The 17,339-nt window shown below is 41.9% G+C and overlaps 1 protein-coding gene across 1 annotated transcript in view; it reads left to right on the top strand.

Annotated features, from left to right (window-relative positions):
- The window catches only part of HSPA4 (heat shock protein family A (Hsp70) member 4), a 70,939-nt gene extending 56,472 nt beyond the window's left edge, over positions 1 to 14,467 (top strand). Inside the window, exons 14-19 of the mRNA XM_082255675.1 lie at positions 5,488 to 5,640; positions 6,340 to 6,465; positions 8,470 to 8,577; positions 10,017 to 10,136; positions 11,470 to 11,631; positions 12,982 to 14,467. Of these exons, the coding sequence (XP_082111801.1) occupies positions 5,488 to 5,640; positions 6,340 to 6,465; positions 8,470 to 8,577; positions 10,017 to 10,136; positions 11,470 to 11,631; positions 12,982 to 13,182 (870 nt within the window). The 3' untranslated portion in view covers positions 13,183 to 14,467. The remainder of the gene's footprint in view (positions 1 to 5,487; positions 5,641 to 6,339; positions 6,466 to 8,469; positions 8,578 to 10,016; positions 10,137 to 11,469; positions 11,632 to 12,981) is intronic.
- Positions 14,468 to 17,339: the final 2,872 nt, after the last annotated feature.

Genomic DNA, 17,339 nt, shown 5'->3' with positions numbered 1-17,339 from the left:
TTTCATTGCAGCAACTCAAAATGGTACTCAGTAGTTTGTATGGCCCCATGTGCTTGTTGTATGTATGCATGCCTGACAACATCGGGGCATGCTCCTAATGAGACATTAGATGGTGTCCTGGGGTATTTTCTCCTAGATCTGGACTAGGGGCATCACTAAGCTCCTGAACAGACTGAAATGAGACCTGACGTCGTCGAATGGACCGAAACATAATTTCTCAGAGTTGTTCTATTGGATTTAGGTCAGGCGAGCGTGTGGAGCCATTCAATGGTATCAATTCTTTCATCCTTCAGGAACTGTTTGCATACTCTTGCCACATGAGGCCAGGCATTGTCCTGCACCAGAAGGAACCCAGGACCCACTGCACCAGTGTAGGGTCTGACAATGGGTCCAAGAATTTCATCATAATACCTAATGGCAGTCAGGGTGCCATTGTCTAGCCTGTAGAGGTCTGTGTGTCCCTCCATAGACGTGCCTCCCCAGATCATCACTGACCCATCACAGTTACAGGCAGCATAACGTTCACTGCTTCTCCAGACCCTTTCACGTCTGTCACGTGCATAGGGTGAACCTGCTCTCATCTGTGAAAAGCACAGGGTGCCAGTGGTGGACCTGCCAATTCTGATGTTCACTCACAAATGCCAATCGAGCTCCACAGTGCCGGGCAGAGTGAGCACAAGGCCAGAGGATGTCGGGCCCTCAGGCCACCTTTATAAAGTCTGTTTTTGATTGGTCAGAGACATTCATACCAGTGGCCTGCTGGGGGTAATTTTGTAGGGCTGTGGCAGAGCTCAGCCTGTTCTTCCTTGCACAAAGGAGCAGATACCAGTTCTGCTAATGGGTTTAAGGACCTTCTTTGGCCCTGTCCAGCTCTCCTACAGTATAACTGCATGTCTCCTGGAATCTCCTCCATGCTCTTGAGACTGTGCTGGGAGACACGGCAAACCTTCTGGCAATGGCACAGCCTAATGTGCCATCCTGAAGGAGTTGGACTGCCTGTGCAACCTCTATAGGGTCCAGGTGTCGCCTCCTGTCACCAGTACTAACAATGACCCTAGCCAAATGCAAAACTAGTGACAAACATTCAGAAAAGATGAGTATGGAAAAAAATGTTAGTGGCCTCCACCTGTTACGGTTTTAGTCTAGTTGTTGCCCATCTATTGCACGTCTGTGTGTATGTGTATATGTGTGTATATACAGTGCCTTGCGAAAGTTTTCGGCCCCCTTGAACTTTGCGACCTTTTGTCACATTTCAGGCTTCAAACATAAAGATATAAAACTGTAATTTTTTTGTGAAGAATCAACAAGTGGGACACAATCATGAAGTGGAACGAAATTTATTGGATATTTCAAACTTTTTTAACAAATAATAAGCCTGAAAAATTGGGTGTGCAAAATTATTCAGCCCCCTTAAGTTAATACTTTGTAGCGCCCCCTTTTGCTGCGATTACAGCTGTAAGTCGCTTGGGGTATGTCTCTTAGTTTTGCACATCGAGAGACTGAAATTTTTTCCCATTCCTCCTTGCAAAACAGCTCGAGCTCAGTGAGGTTGGATGGAGAGCGTTTGTGAACAGCAGTTTTCAGTTCTTTCCACAGATTCTCGATTGGATTCAGGTCTGGACTTTGACTTGGCCATTCTAACACCTGGATATGTTTATTTGTGATCCATTTTTGTAAATATTTTATATCTTTTCATGTAACACTGAAGCTATGACTCTTTGCTACAATGTAAAGTACTGAGTGTACAGCTTGTAGAACAGTGTGAATTTGCCGCCCCCCTCAAAATTGCTCAACGCATTCATGTCTAAACACCATTAATGTCTAAACTGCTAGCAACAAAAGTGTCTAAGTCAAAATGTCCAAATTGGGCCCAAAGTGTCAATATTTTGTGTGGCCACAATTTATTTTCCAGCACTGCCTTAACCCTCTTGGGCATGGAGTTCACCAGAGCTTTTTCAGGTTGTCGCTGAAGTCCTCTTCCACTCCTCCATGATGACATCACAGAGCTGGTGGATGTTGGCGACCTTGCGCTCCTCCACCTTCCATTTGAGAATGCCCCACAGAAGCTCAGTAGGGTTTAGGTCTGGGGACATGCTTTGCCAGTCCATCACTTTTACCCTCAGCTTCTTTAGCAAGGCCGTGGTCGTCTTGGAGGTATGTTTGGGATCTTTATCATGTTGGAATACTGCCCTGGGGCCCAGTCTCCGATGGGAGGGGATCATGCTCTGCTTCAGTATGTCACAGTACATGCTGGCATTCATGGTTCACTCTATGAACTGCAGCCCCAGACCATGATACTCCCACCACCTTGCTTGACTGTAGGCAAGACATACTTGGCTTTGTACTCCTCACCTGGTTGCTGCCACACACGATTGACACCATCTGAATCAAATAAGTTTATCTTGGTCTTATCGGACCACAGGACATGGTTCCAATAATCCATGTTCTTAGTCTGCTTGTCTTCAGCAAACTGCGGGCTTTCTTGTGCATCATCTTTAGAAGAGGCTTCCATCTGGGACCACAGCCATGCAGACCAATTTGATGCAGGGTGCAGCGTATGGTCTGGACACTGACAGGCTGACCCCACCCCTTCAACCTCTGCAGCATTGCTGGCACCACTCATACGTCAATTTCCCAAAGACAACCTCTGAATAGGACGCTGAGCATGTGCACTCAACTTCTTTGGTCGACCATGGCAAAGGCCTGTTCTCAGTGGAACCTGTCCTGTTAAATCGCTGTATGGTGTTGGCCACCATGCTGCAGCTCAGTTTCAGGGTCTTGGCAATCTTCTTATAGCCTAGGCCATCTTTACCTAGAGCAACAATTCTTTTTTTCAGATCCTCGGACAGTTGTTTGCCATGAAGTACCATGTTGAACTACCAGTATGAGAGAGTGAGAGCGATAACACCAAATTTAACATACCTGAACCACTTTCTGTGGTTCTCACTATTGTCCAGGGGGTTCACCACTTGGCTCCCTAGTGCGTTCTCCTTCCCCTTGTGGGATCTCAACTTGGTTGTCGGTTCTTCAGTAGCCGCCGTTGGAAATATTTGTGAGATTCTTCTGATTACATTGTCCCTGAAGGTAGCCTTCTTGGTGGCTTTTTCTTCTGCACCGAGGGTGTCAGAGCTGGCAACTGGTATTGTCGTTCACCTTACTTGGTGGTTCACGGAGATAAAGTGGTGTTTTATCACTGCCAGTCATTCTTTCCTAAGGTCGTCTCTGGTTTCCATTTTAATAAAGACATTTTGTTGCTTTCCTTGTGCTCTAAGCCTAAGCACCCTAAAGAGATTGCCCTACATTCTTTGCATGTGGTTCGGGCAATCGGTGTACCTGGCGAGTAGTTCAGAAAATCCGATTCCCTGTTTGTCCATACGGATGGACCCCGTAAGGAGCTGACCACATCTGCTGCGACCATTTCCAGATGGATCAGGCAGACGATGGTGTAGGCCTGTATCTGAATGGACATACGGAGCTGCTGCTCTGCTCGGGTGCCCCCATAGCAAACTGCTTGCTGTAGAGGCAGTCACCAGGAGGGAGGTGCCAGGAACAGGGACCTGAGAAGAGGAGCATCCGGGCTGCTCTGTGCAAAACCAACTGCACAGAGGAGATAAGTATAACAAGTTTGTTAACTTTTTTTTTTTTTTTATACAAGACTTTTTACAGCCTGTTTCTGCTCCACGTTTTGGGTATCCGGTAGCTATCTGACACTTTGCAAGATCATTGGTTAAATCAAACAGTCGATGGTGACAGTATTTATAAGTGTCACAGGAAATGCATACAGGTCTGAAGCTAGGTGTGAGCATGCAGCAATGGATACTACTGACAAGTACATCTAGTATGCTTTGAATCTATTAGCAGAAGCACAGTAACCATGTGCAGACACGCAATGGTTAGAAGCAATCATTTGAGGCTCCAATTTGTCCTCATGAAATCATTATTGAAAATGTTAATGAAGTGATTTATTTGGCTGCAAGTTGGGAGTATTCTTTCAAGACATTTGGTTTTAAATTTGTGATTTTTTTTTTTTTTTTTTTTTTTATAGAGGTGAATTGGATGAGATGGCAATTTTGTTTTAAAGAAGACCTTGCAGACCATTATTAGCAGTTTAAAATTGTAGGGATGATACTATGCACAACTATAAACTTAGTGGCTTTACCATAGCATTGTAATAACAATACAAACAAGTTATTGCATGTGCATGGGAGCTGCCATTTACAGCACAGGACTCTGAAGGAACAGCCCGGGTGGCTGTTTTTCTTCCGTGCGCATGTGGCGGTAATGTTACCCGATGCATGTAGAGTAGAGTAAATATCTCCTAAACCATGCACGTTCAGGAAATATTTACAGTACCATATAGGTAATCCCTATTTATAGGCTTACCTAGAGGTAAAATTCATGTATGAGTTTGCTCCCACTTTAACCCAATAAAATCCTTCTGCTTTCATGTGAGATCTGCCTGTCTGGCTAAAATTTTAAACCACTTCCTGAATTTCCCAAATGCCTCGTACACACATTCAGATAATCAGACGACTAATCGTTCGCATTTTGTTGCATGATACTATCGAATTCAACAATGCATATAAACGTAGGATTTTTTTTTCGTACGATTCCGAAAAAGCTTCCTGGTTGCTTAGCTATGTATCAGATGGTGCAAAAGAAAAACAATGGCAGCCAGGCTTTTTCCGGGCTATTTTTAGTGTTTCTGATCATGCGCGATCTTTTTTGATTGATTTTTAGCAGACGCATACTGTACTGATTATACGATTGTCGTTCGCTAGGCTATCGTATGACAGAAGTTTTCGTGTTTGTCTCTTCAGATTTTGTTGGATGAACTGTTGTGATCAGCTGTTGAAAGCTGTGTACTATCGATCAGATTTTCGTGCAATCAAGTCGAAAGCGATTATTTTCGTTCGATTATCTGAACGCGTGTACGAGGCAATATGGTTTGTAACTTCTCTGCTGTTTGCTTTCAGTTTCTAAGGACTGCTTATCACATGACACCTTGCGGTCTGCATCCTGTGATTTCTGCTATTGATTCTACCTCCTGAAACATATCCTCTCAGCGTCTCTAATTTAGAAGACAGACTGAGAATTCTGTGACACAGCAGTGCCTACCCACAGAGCATAGAAAATATGTCACAACATTCTGGGGAATAATTTTTTGGGTATTGAAAGTTTTCCAAGTACGTTTCAGACTTTAAGATCTTTCAGATTAATAGGTTAAAAATATTTTAAATTCAGTGTGGAAATGCATGTATGATTTTACATTTTGACCATAGATATACTTTGAGCTTCTTCAGATTCAGTTTGTGCAAAGCAGACACTTCACTAGTAGCACCAGAGTGTGTAGAATACCACATAATGTGAGCCTTCAAAGATTATAGTGCAAAATATTACCCCTATTAGACGTGGCATAAAAATACTTCTAGTTATGAAATACATTTTTTGGGTTGTCTGTGAAATTGTTTACTACTTACTTTTTAGACTGCACAAGCAACGCCTAAAGACAAGAAGACGGATCAACCTCCACAAGCCAAAAAGGCTAAAGTTAAGACTAGCACAATTGAGTTGCCTATTGATCACTATCCTCCATGGCAGATAGGACGGGATACGTTGAACTTGTTTTTGGAAAATGAGGTTCGTAGACTGTGTATTACAATGCTGGTTGGCAGATGCTGGGAAGTGGGGGCATGGTGCTTGCAAGGAGGCTGGCAGATGCCAAAGGTTTTGGAGGAAGGCAGATATGCTGTTTTTCTTGCCAGTAACCCTAGTCATCTAATGTAATGCCTTTTTTGTAAGGTTGTTTGCTGCATGTATTGATATTTTATGTGACACAAGTGCACATATTTATGTAATCGTTTCAAAGATAAACTATTGACAAGTAGGTAGGTTTGTGCATACTTACTGTTCATCTGTAGCCAGCGAAGGGCCTGTTCACACCTATTGGGGTGCAGGAACGCATGCTGAAGCACAAGAACGTTCTGCCAGATGCAGACGTGTGGATGCCATCAATTCATAATGGGTGTATGCAACCATGAAAACGCATCGTACCGCAGTATTTTAAAAAGCTCAACCTGTTGTACTTTTGGTGGTTTCCTGTGCATTTGGAAGCCCATTGAAATGACTAGGCTATCAAATGCTGGATACATAAAAAAAATGCACAGATTTCACAGTTAATATGAACATTTAAACATATTTGGTGTCTAACCAACCTTTTACAAACAAATCTGGAGCATCAGCTAGTAGACATTTGTCTTCGGAATATTAACTTTTATGTGTAATACTGGGTACTGAAATAAATTGTTTAAATGTTAACTATTTCATTCTCTTCTCTAGGGAAAGATGGTTATGCAGGACAAACTTGAGAAGGAGCGAAATGATGCCAAAAATGCAGTTGAAGAATATGTATATGAGATGAGGGACAAGCTGTGTGGCATTTATGAGAAATTTGTCAATGAAGATGTAAGTAGTGTTCAATTCACCTTATTTGAATATTGGATTTTCATGTTAAACCGAATTATTTTGGTAATAATTCTTCAAACACTTCCACCTGGCCACCTTACATACACAGCCGGGTAAGACCAGCGTCGTTCTGGAAGTACCCTCTCAAAATCACGCTTTGTGAACGTCTCTGAGGGGGCATGCAGTGATGCAATCTGTAAAGGCTGTGCCTGATCAACAATCGGTGTACCAGGCTGATGTGCTTTGCCCTGGTACCATGTGGTTGCTGTAACAAATCACAGCAATCACATCTCCAGTAGTAAACATTGACTGTCATTTATGATGCCATTGCTTACTACAGTTATCTGTGACTGCTCATAGTAATCATAGTACAGGGCCAATCACAGCAGCCCTGTACTATGTGATAGTTGTGGCTAATCACAGCTATCATAACAGTAAACAATGGCATTGGGAATAGATGTCAAACACTGTGTAAATGATTGCTTATACAGTGATCATCACTGTGATAATCATGGTGTTAAAAACAAAATACTAATCCCCTCCCCAGAGTAGTACAGTGTCACTATGAACAGTATGTTAATAAAAATATATATCTTTTTAACTTGCTGTAATCAGAGCAATTCCAGGAATGGCAGGATATTACTGTATGTCAGTGCTGCCAGCTATTATTTCTGAGCACCGCCAAAGTAGAACAATGTCATCAGACTAGTGCTGCCAGTCAGTGTCTCTGATCTCCGCCACCCCAGTCCCAGTGTCATTGATCACAGCACCAGTGCAGTTTTGCCTCTGTCTGTACTAACCCTGGCCTGTTTGCTGACCATGTCGGTGCCTACAGCCTGAACTTGCCTATCTGCGCACCCCACTGACTATGCTCCTGTGGGACATCCGTACCAGACATCCCCTGCAAGACAGCTGTACTCTTGGAACCACAGGAATGGTTTTGTTCTTCCTTTCTTCAGACTCCTGTACTTTCTGGCCAGTCAACATGGGATTCCTGGGTGCAGCCACGTAACGTACCAGCAGGCTAGCTGAGCTGATAGAAACTGGGACTGCGATGGGTGACCCCACAGTAAGCTATAATTCCTGACCAGAAGCGACCATTACAGTACATTGGTTTTGATGGTTGATTTTTCTACACAAGATATGATACAAAACTCATCGTGCCTCTAGAAAAAAAATACCTTGCGGTGTTTGCATTTCAAAATATGGTCATTTAGTGGGTGTTTCCACTGTCCTGGTGCTCCAGGGTCTCAAAAAATGTAATTGGTAGGCAGTAAATTTAGAGGTGTAATTTATGCCCCTAGAACGCCTAAAGGGGCTCCCTGGATTTTGGGCCCTCTCTATATGGCTAGGCAAAACACATGTGGTATAGACCTACATGGGAGGAGCAGCAAAATGTGCTTTGGGGTGTATTTCGAAGTGTGTGTGTGTGTGTGTGTGTTTTTAGAATATCTTACAATATCTTATTAATTAACAACTTTGTGTAAAAAAATAAAGTACTTTCTTGCATATTCCAAAAACTTGTGGCAAAAAATTACATTTTCAAGAGACTAATTTTTGCTTCTTGGAAAATACCATGGAGTGTGTGTGTTCCAAAATGAGGTCATTTTGTGGGTGTTTCCATTGTCCTGGTGCTGCATGGCCTCCAAAAATGTGATCTGTAGTCAGGATTTTAGTTTCTTAGTTGATTGTACTGTCCTGGAATTTAGGGGCTTGAATAAATGATATCCAATCTGTACATCGGGACTGATCAATTTTTATATACCATGGTTTGCAGAGTCCATAACTTTCAGACATCTTAAATAACATACACTGATGTGGGTTAATTTTTACCAAAGAAATGTAGTGGAAAACATTTTGACCTAAATTTATGAAGAAATATGATTTATTTCTAAAATTGTATAGCTTTATAATTTTGCGTGTTGTGGCTTGTGGTATAATTTGTTTTCATAAAGACATTTATTTAGGAAAACTTTTTTGACTACTGTGAACATAATGTTTTAGGACAGAAACAGTTTCATCCTGAAGCTTGAAGATACGGAGAATTGGCTATATGAAGATGGAGAGGATCAGCCAAAACAAGTGTATATAGACAAGCTAACAGACTTAAAGGTAGGTTAACATTGAATGTGGCTGATTTCTTGTCAGTTTCCTTTGTGTAACTCTGTGTCAAAGTTGTCAAAATGTTAAGCTCTAGTAATATTCAGTTGTAGCATTTAAATTGTGTCAGCTGCCTGGCTTGTGACATATCGAGTCACACTGGATGAATGTAGGTTGAAGGGCAGACTGGCACAGTTCCTTAACTTTTTTTATAAGGTACCCACTCCACTGGGAAATTCACTTAGAGCATGCTAGAGCCCCTGAATCTATTCGGTCTATAGATTTTTGGGATAACCGCTGCAGAAGAGTGTGGTTAATGGCATTAGAGGGCCATTTTTCTCCTGCCCAAGGTTTAATTTGAGAATGCAAAAGAGAAAAGCATATTAAGGCTGCATACTCATGAAAGAGTTGCAGCAACTTTGACAGGGAACAACATCAAGAAGAGGAGACAATAAGGTAGAGAAAAATGCTTGACGGAGAAGAGAGGTGGACAGAGAAACTAGTAATAGATACACTTCTGCATCACTGTGAGGTACTTGAACAAATTTTATTGTATGGTATTAGTAATAAATTTGAAAGATCTTTTTGCTTGAGACCGTGTTCATATATGCTACAAATATTTTAAAGCAAACTCATCCATTGATCTGTTTTATTTGTACATTTTGTGGGAAATTTGAAATCTAATTTATAAAATAAGTTATCACTCAGATCTGTATTAACTGCTTCAGCAAAACTTTTCCGAAATGCATTGAAGTGTTAATTTACTGTCTGCTTACTACAATCGTTGATTAACTTTTGTGCCATGCACCCAGAGTATTTTCTTGGTACTAGGAGTTATCACATAAACAAATGTTGATCCATGACGTTAAAAGAATAGTTTTAAAATTGTTCTAAACACTAAAGTTTTTTTTTTTTTTTTTTTCTTCCCCCTAATGCATTTTCTGCATCAAGGTAAAAAACCTTCCACTGCCTGTTCATCCCCATCCCACTTCCTAAACACTTACCTGAGCCCTTCAATCCAGAGCTGTGCTCAGCTACAGTTCTTCTCTTCCCTCTCCCTGCTCTCACAGGCTGCACTGATCGCAACGGGAGCCATTAGCTCCTGCTGCTGTCAATTAACGCCCGCGAGGAGGGGGCCAAGCCGCGCTGTGTGTGTGTGTATGGGCACACACAGCCTAACTGGAGGAATGCGCCCGCACGTATGCCCTTAAAGCATGTGGCTTGCTATGGGGGCACACACAGAAGAGGGGGGGGGGGCCTCATAAGAGGAGGTAAGGCAATGCTTTCGGCAGTACCATTGTACAGAGCAGGTAAGTATAACCTCTTTATTCTTATTAAAAAAGCAAAGATGGTTTACAATCACTTTAAAAGTTTTTTCCATTGCAGTTCAGTAAAAATAAATTGGATCAAGATTAAAATGTTTCTTTTCTTTTCACTTTCCTCTTATTCAGAACTTAGGCCACCCTATACAAGCACGTTGCCTAGAGTTTGAAGAGAGACCAAAGGCCTTTGATGAGCTTGGGAAACAAATTCAGCTTTATATGAAAGTTATTCATGCCTTCAAAAACAAGGTATTGCTTTTTTTTTTTTTCTCTTTTTCCATCATCAGATGGATATTAAGTATTATTTGGAGGCAGCTGGGAATTTTGCTGCTACAATAGAATTTTGCCTTGGGGGAATACACACCTTCTCCCATGTCTAGATAGGATTTAACTAATATCAGTTTCAAGGTCTGTCCAGCTTCCTCCTAAAGAAAAAATGCCACAAATTTTTATTTATTTTTTTCTAACCATATGCAGTTTATGTAATTATTTCTGTGCTTCATTCTTGGGCAAGAAAATACAACCTATTAAGCACAATCTGGTCTTCAAAGTCTGTCTTCTTGTCCAGTCTTTATTGCCTGTAATAAATTAATGCTACAGTTGTGCCAACCTGTACCTTCCCTAGACAGCGCTTTGAATTTTGCGAAAGTTAAACATCCCCACTTCACTGTACATATGTAAGTAAAGTTGCTTTACTTCGTTGGCAGAATTATGGATTTGTAGTGCCAATTTAAAGTCATGGGTGTTTGACAAAGTAAACTGCATTATTGAAGGAAGGGTCATCTTCTTGGCTGTGCAGGGTGTGAAGAGATGTGTGTATGTATTTGCTCACATTATCACCCCTTAACCTCCCTGGCGGTATCCCCGAGCGTTACTCGGGGTGGATTTTTTAGACTAGGATCGGTATCCCCGAGTCCCGCTCGGGGTAGATGTGCAGCGGTGTCTCTTACCTTCTCCTGGCGATCCAGCGATCTCTCATTGCTGTGACCGCCAGCCGAGAGTCCCGCCGCGCGTCAGTCGGTGTGATGACTTCCTAGTTCCGTTCCCTGCAGCAGCAATGCTGCATGGGAGCGGAATTGTGAGGGAAATTATAACGTTGCACAAAACACAAACACATTTATATTATATATTTTATATATATGTATATATGTGTGTGTGTGTGTGTGTGTGTGTGTGTGTGTGTGTGTGTGTGTGTGTTTGTATAGATAGATATATAAACGCATGAATTATAATCTAATCAATAATATAATTTTATTGTATAATAAAATTATATTATTGATTTGATTATAATTCATGTGTTTGTGTTTCAAATTTATCACATCTGGGATGTCTACTAGACTCTTGTTTTGGTCAGGTTTAAGTCAGTAATTACTAAGAATTGTAGGCCTATAATACATAACGCCAAATTTCCATGAAAAAAATTGTACCGCTTTTGGTACAGAATTCCTGACATAATCATACCGCCAGGGAGGTTAAAATCTTATGGGAAGTGTTGCTTATTATCAGCTCCAGTAAATGCATAGTATCCTAACTTTGGTATTTAAGTTGGAAAGAATTTGATTAATCTAATTTCTCCATATAGGAAGAGGCATATGACCACCTGGACCCGACTGATGTGGACAAAGTCGAAAAGAGTATAAATGAAGCCATGGAGTGGATGAACAACAAAATGAATCTACAGATGAAGCAGAATCTTACTGCAGATCCTGTAGTTAAAACAAAGGATGTTCAAGCTAAAACAAAAGTGAGAGCTTTTTTTTTTTTTTTTTTTTTTTTTTTTTTTTTTTATAAGCTGATGTGTGCCTTTCCCAGGGTTGTTCAAAAGGTTCCCACTCCCTAGAGTTTAATCTCATTAGTCACATTCAGGGATACAGCTACATATACAGGATGTAAACAATTTTTTTTTCTATGAATTTGGGAAATATTTGTATCTGTTGCTCAGAAAAAGCATAACTGTGTACACGAAAGTCTGGCTGCTATGCACATGTACAGTTAACACTTGTGTATGGGGGTTGATTAACTAAAACTGGAGAGTGTAAAATCTGGTGCAGCTCTGCATAGAAATCCGCTTCCAGTTTTTTTTTTTTTTTTTTTTTGTCAAAGCTTAATTTAAGAAGTTGGCGTTAGAAGCTGATTGGCTACCATGCACAGCCGCACCATTTATTTTTGTTTTTTTTTTTTTGCATTCTCCAGGTTTAGTAAATCAACCTCAATGTGTCTGGGTTATTATACATCCTGCCCCCATGTGATGTAAAAACTGTAAGAGCATGTCTTTATTCCCAAAACATGCCTGAAAAAGAGACCAGTGCCATGAAGTAATCATGATTTGTTGGCATTATGTACTACTTACTACACACCCATACATACACGAGGTTATGCAGTATGTATACACTTTTTGTAGCTAACAATGGACAGCTACAAATTCTGCGTATGGTGTGCGTTTCTGAACCACAGTGCCCAGCCCCCAATGGTGACATTCATCATTTGCAGGGCACTTGGCACAGGACGTAGCCCAGTTAAAGATGCATGTTTCCAGACAAATCAAAAACACCATCCAGTGCTCAATCCCAGGACCTCCCTAAACGGGGCTAAGATAGGCAATGGTTTCAGTGATGCAGCCCTCCTAGGACTAGTCGATCGTTCCATGCACTGAAAAAAAATATACACGAGTGCAAATGCCTAGTGCATTACCCCAAAAAATAAACATTGGAAACAAATAACAGTGTTATTCCCATTTTGTGAGCATAAAATCAAGCATGCCATATACAACACTCCATTTGGCGGGACGGGTGACTCCACGGCCACGCGGTGGAAAAGCTTGCGCGTTTTTGGCGGCAGACCCCCTTCCTCAGAGCTCCGAATAACGGGGTCTGTCCCCCTAATAGCTTAAGCGTAAAATAAGCTTTTCCGAACGTGTTCTCATAGTCACCCGTCTCACCAGTTGGAGTATATGTGTATGTATAAATATATATATGTGTGTGTGTGTGTGTGTGTGTGTGTGTATATAATCTCAGCTCCCTTTCCTTCTACAGGAAATGAATGTCCGTTTGAAATTTCATATACAGAATTTAATATTTAAATTGTTGTTTTCCAGGAATTGATGAACACATGTAACCCCATAGTCTCCAAACCGAAACCCAAGGTGGAGCCCCCGAAAGAGGAGCAGCAAGCAGGAGAGCAGAATGGACCAGTAGAAAATAACACAAATGGCCAAGGGCCCCAGGCTACAGAGCAGAGTTCAGATTCAGCTGCCTCTGAGGCAGAAAAAAAACTCCCTGAGATGGACATTGAATAAATTCCATTATCTATTTCTATTATAAAACAGTATAACAAAGCTTTAAGTTGTTACCTTCATACAGCTCAAAATACAGATCAGAGAAAAGTGATGACTGCAAATTACTTGTAGTTTCTTAGTCAGCCCCTGTATTTCCTGCATTTTCTACACCCTTTGACATATGTATTGTTTTGATGTCCATTTCTTTTTTAAATTTTGTTACTTTGCAGCAATTCCTCATTGTTGCAGTTTTAGCAATGGCTGTAACTTGCACAATTAACCTAGTAGGCATTTGTCTGGCGTTAAGCCAGGTCTGTAGCTTACTTAAGGTAGTATTCAAGGTCTACAAATGGCTGAATTGCTTGGAAAAAGCTCTTGCCCCAATTATAGCAACATCTTTTGTGTTTCTAAGCAGATTTTGAAGTCTTGATTTGCATCTTTTTTTGTGCACTGCATTTCCGCCCCACTGGCAGCTGGTTATTGGTAATGAGCTAATCCTTTTGCATGGAAGCCTGGTTGCTTCATGGGGCTACCAAGAAATAGGAGTGTTTTAAAACCCAGCACTAGCCACTGTCTTCATTTTTTCCTAAAGCGCTGTACTAGCTTTATCCGTTGGATATTCTGTTTTCCATACTTTTGTGTAAAGATATAACCTATGTGTTTCTAGAAGCAGCATACTATCCATGACGGAGCGCTAATTAATCCAGCGAGGCAATGGTTAGCTTTCCATCATATAAAATTGAGCTTTTACAGAAGGTAGTTCTTATTTGGAAGTTCAAATACCACACAAGGCCAAGAACCATCCTTTTGTAGTACTGTTGAATCTTCAAGAACTCTGTGCATTACCTACCCCATCTTGCCTATAGAAGAGCCTTGAGTCAATTGCTGTGGAACTGGGAGCTAATGTTAATGGTCATCACTTGAAGGGTGCAGGTGGATTCGTTTGCACCAAGATGCAATGCAGCTTGTATGTCAATCATCCTTCATGTTATTTTAAACATGAGACAAGTGTTCAGTATTTGTTTTGTGATATTCATTTCTAGTAACCATATTGATCCCAGAGGAAAACTGGATTCTCTTCTCAGCACGTGCTACTTGTGCTGTAATGTTATACACAAGGCATCCCAGACTATTTGGAATGCTTGCGTACAACACTGTAGCAGAATTAGGATTGGGGAGAGTTCATATCGCATAGAAAACACTTTTTTTTTTTTTTTTTTTCTTTTTATTGTGTTGTTATAACCAGAACTCTTGACACCTATAGCAGTTCCTGTCTGACAATAAAATTGCTGGGTTGCAACATAAGTCTTTCTTTGTATTTTCCCTTTGTCGTCATCGGGTTTGCACCAACCACCTAATTTGTTTTCTCTGCAGTCAAAGAGTGATCCTTTTGACTGTTATTGCCCATCACTGTTATTGCCCATCACTGTTATTGCCCTGTGCATAATTCTACCACTTCTGTACTATTGCATTCTGTTTGTCTTGTGACCTCAGGTATCCATTATATAAAAAAAAAAGTAGGTGGACTGAACACTTCTCACAGCTATGAACGTAAATTAAAAATGATCTAAATTGTACAGTACAAGACACAGGCAAAGTATTCATACACCATGGTTTTAGGCATGTACTTTTTAAAGTGATTGGACACTGGCATAGCTTTAGAGGACCCACCCCCCTGGGCACTTTTCCTGTAAACCTACCCTGCTCTGAGAGTCCTCAGTTTTGTGCTAGTGTCTGAAGATAATGTAAATTTTCTCCTTCACTAAGAAAATCACCCTTGGCCTAACTGGTTTATTATTTTTCCTTTATTTTATCTTCAGTTGCTTAAATCAAACCCTTACGGTCTTTTAATGCTACCTTTTATAAACAGTGTTTCCAGATCGTTGCAACCTAGCTAATACCTTGGGAGCCAAACCCGAACTCTGCACTACGTAAATGACTTGTAATGTTATCTTGGGCACTGGATCCTACGTGGGTGGCACTTTGTGCAACGTGTTGAGTTAGGAGCAGGTGCTATACACTGTGGAACCCAGCCCCTGAAGACCTCTTCAGGGGTTAAACCCAAGTTCGGGTTTGACCCCCAAAGTATTACCTAGGTTGCAACAATCTGGATACACGGTTTAAATATACAATACCTGAAAATCTCCATAGGCGACACTTTAAAAGTCTTTTACAGGTTGCCATTTTAGAGGAGGTCTTGTGGTATAATTTCACGACGATACCTCATGTGTGTGGTGTGGACACAATTGGTATATGCGTGCGCAATGTTTACATTTGCGTGCTACAACAGGGGGGGGCAGGATCATGTTTTTAAAAAAAAAAAAAAAATGTATTGCTATCACAAGGCATGAGCAACATTCCTTGTGATTTAGCATTGATCGTGACAGGTCCTCTATATTAAACCTCAGATCTCTCCTCTGGTTTCCAAAGCACAAATCTGTCTGAAACAGCTGCTTCACTGGCCGATAACTGTTCAGTAAACACAAAAGCGGTTGTGGCTGAATACAATTTTTTTTTTTTTTTTTTCAATTTCTTAGACCATAGAGGACCGGTCCACCTCCTGCCACCTGTAAATGCTAGAAGGAAATCTTTTTACAAAATAGGGCATCACCCGCCTGTAGCTGCAGGCATCATCCCGGTATAACTGCAACTCAAGGACATACAAGTAGTTGACACTTCCACCTTGAGCCATTTCAAAGGTATTTCAGTGCCTCCTCCTGCCCTTTCTTCAGGATTTGTTACAGGACAGTTTACACCTGGGTTAACGGGTACTCTGGCCAGACGCGGGTACTCCATGCACTTTTATCACTATAAAAATTACTTGGAACCCCCAAACATTTTTTAGATATTTTTATTTTCGTTCATTGACGGATACAGCTCCTGGTATTCATAACCATTGGGTTATACTGCCCCCTACAGGAGTAGGACACTAGGCAGAAAATAATTCTAGCTACACCCATGGGTAGTCCCAGGGGGTATACTCCCTCTCTGCTATAGCCACACCGTGTTTTTTTTTTTTTTTTTTTCTTTTTTTAATGCATAGTCTTGAGTAAGGACCTAGCAATTTTTTTTCCTTTTTAGATGGATTCGGTTTCTCCTAGATTTTTCCTGTGAGATCTACAATCCACTGCCAGATTGGGCAACAGGCTGAATAATCTAGATCCAGTGGTGACCGACTGGCCAGCGAGCGCACGCAGACCTCGGCCCTGTGCTAGGTCAGCTGTGACATAGTCCCACTGGACGGGGACTGGCCTTCGAGTTAAATGCCTCACAAGGTTGCATTCGACCTGGCTGACAGCCCCCCCCCCATTTTGATGGAGGGTTTCTGCCTGGAACGGTGCCCTTCTGGTATGGTGAGTAGCTGTCCCCGCTTTCCCCTGGAGGGTTTTGGTATTATAGACTGTGTATTCCTCTACACGGCAGCCATGTTTGTGTAGTCCGGCGGCCATTTTTCTGTGGTTTGCCACTGAAAATAGCTGTGGCCATGACAGTGGAGCCCTGTGGGCGGCGATTTTTGGTGGTGGAAGTCCACTCATCATCCCCTGGTGCTGACTCCTGGATGAATTGTCTTCCTGATCGTTGCATATGTAGTGCATTAGCCTGGTGGCTGCAGGTGCTTGTTTCTGCTGTGGTAGTGAGTCTGGTGGGGGTCCTCTCCCTCTGTGCTGAGGATCGCTTGGTGCTGTAAGCGTGGTGGGGGTTGTCTGTTAGCAGTGTTTTGCACCTTTTGTGGAGCCCTCCTGGTGACTTATGGAGCACATTTCCCCACCTGAGGCAGCGGGGCCCACTGGCAACGGTCCTGGAATCCCTTGTGTTCCGGGAGGGGGTGGCTTGCGGGTGACGGGCTACCAAAAAGCGCCCCCCTGCCGCATCAGATCCTGAATATGATTTGGCTACCGCGGACAGGGGTCACCCTGCTGGGTCTGCAACCATGCGCCTGGAATCCTCTGATAGTGATGATGATTCCTCAATGTCTGCGACCGTGCATGAAAAGGTGCTGGTGGATGCACTGATTGTATCTGTGCGTGAGACCCTAAAGATGGAGGTCGCAGCTCAAGAATTGTTGTTAAAGAGTGGAGACGACCAAAGTGTCCCCGTTGGGGGTTCTTAGGTGCTTTACTAGGCGTTACCCCTATGAGCGGTCCCTTCTTAAGAAGTGGACTGTCACCGGTGGTGGA

The sequence above is a fragment of the Pelophylax lessonae genome (assembly GCF_965119305.1).
Source record: "Pelophylax lessonae genome assembly, chromosome: 4".
NCBI classification, from domain to species: Eukaryota; Metazoa; Chordata; class Amphibia; order Anura; family Ranidae; genus Pelophylax; species Pelophylax lessonae.
The sequence above is the reverse complement of the archived record's forward strand: the minus strand, read 5'-3'. Positions and strand labels throughout refer to the sequence as shown.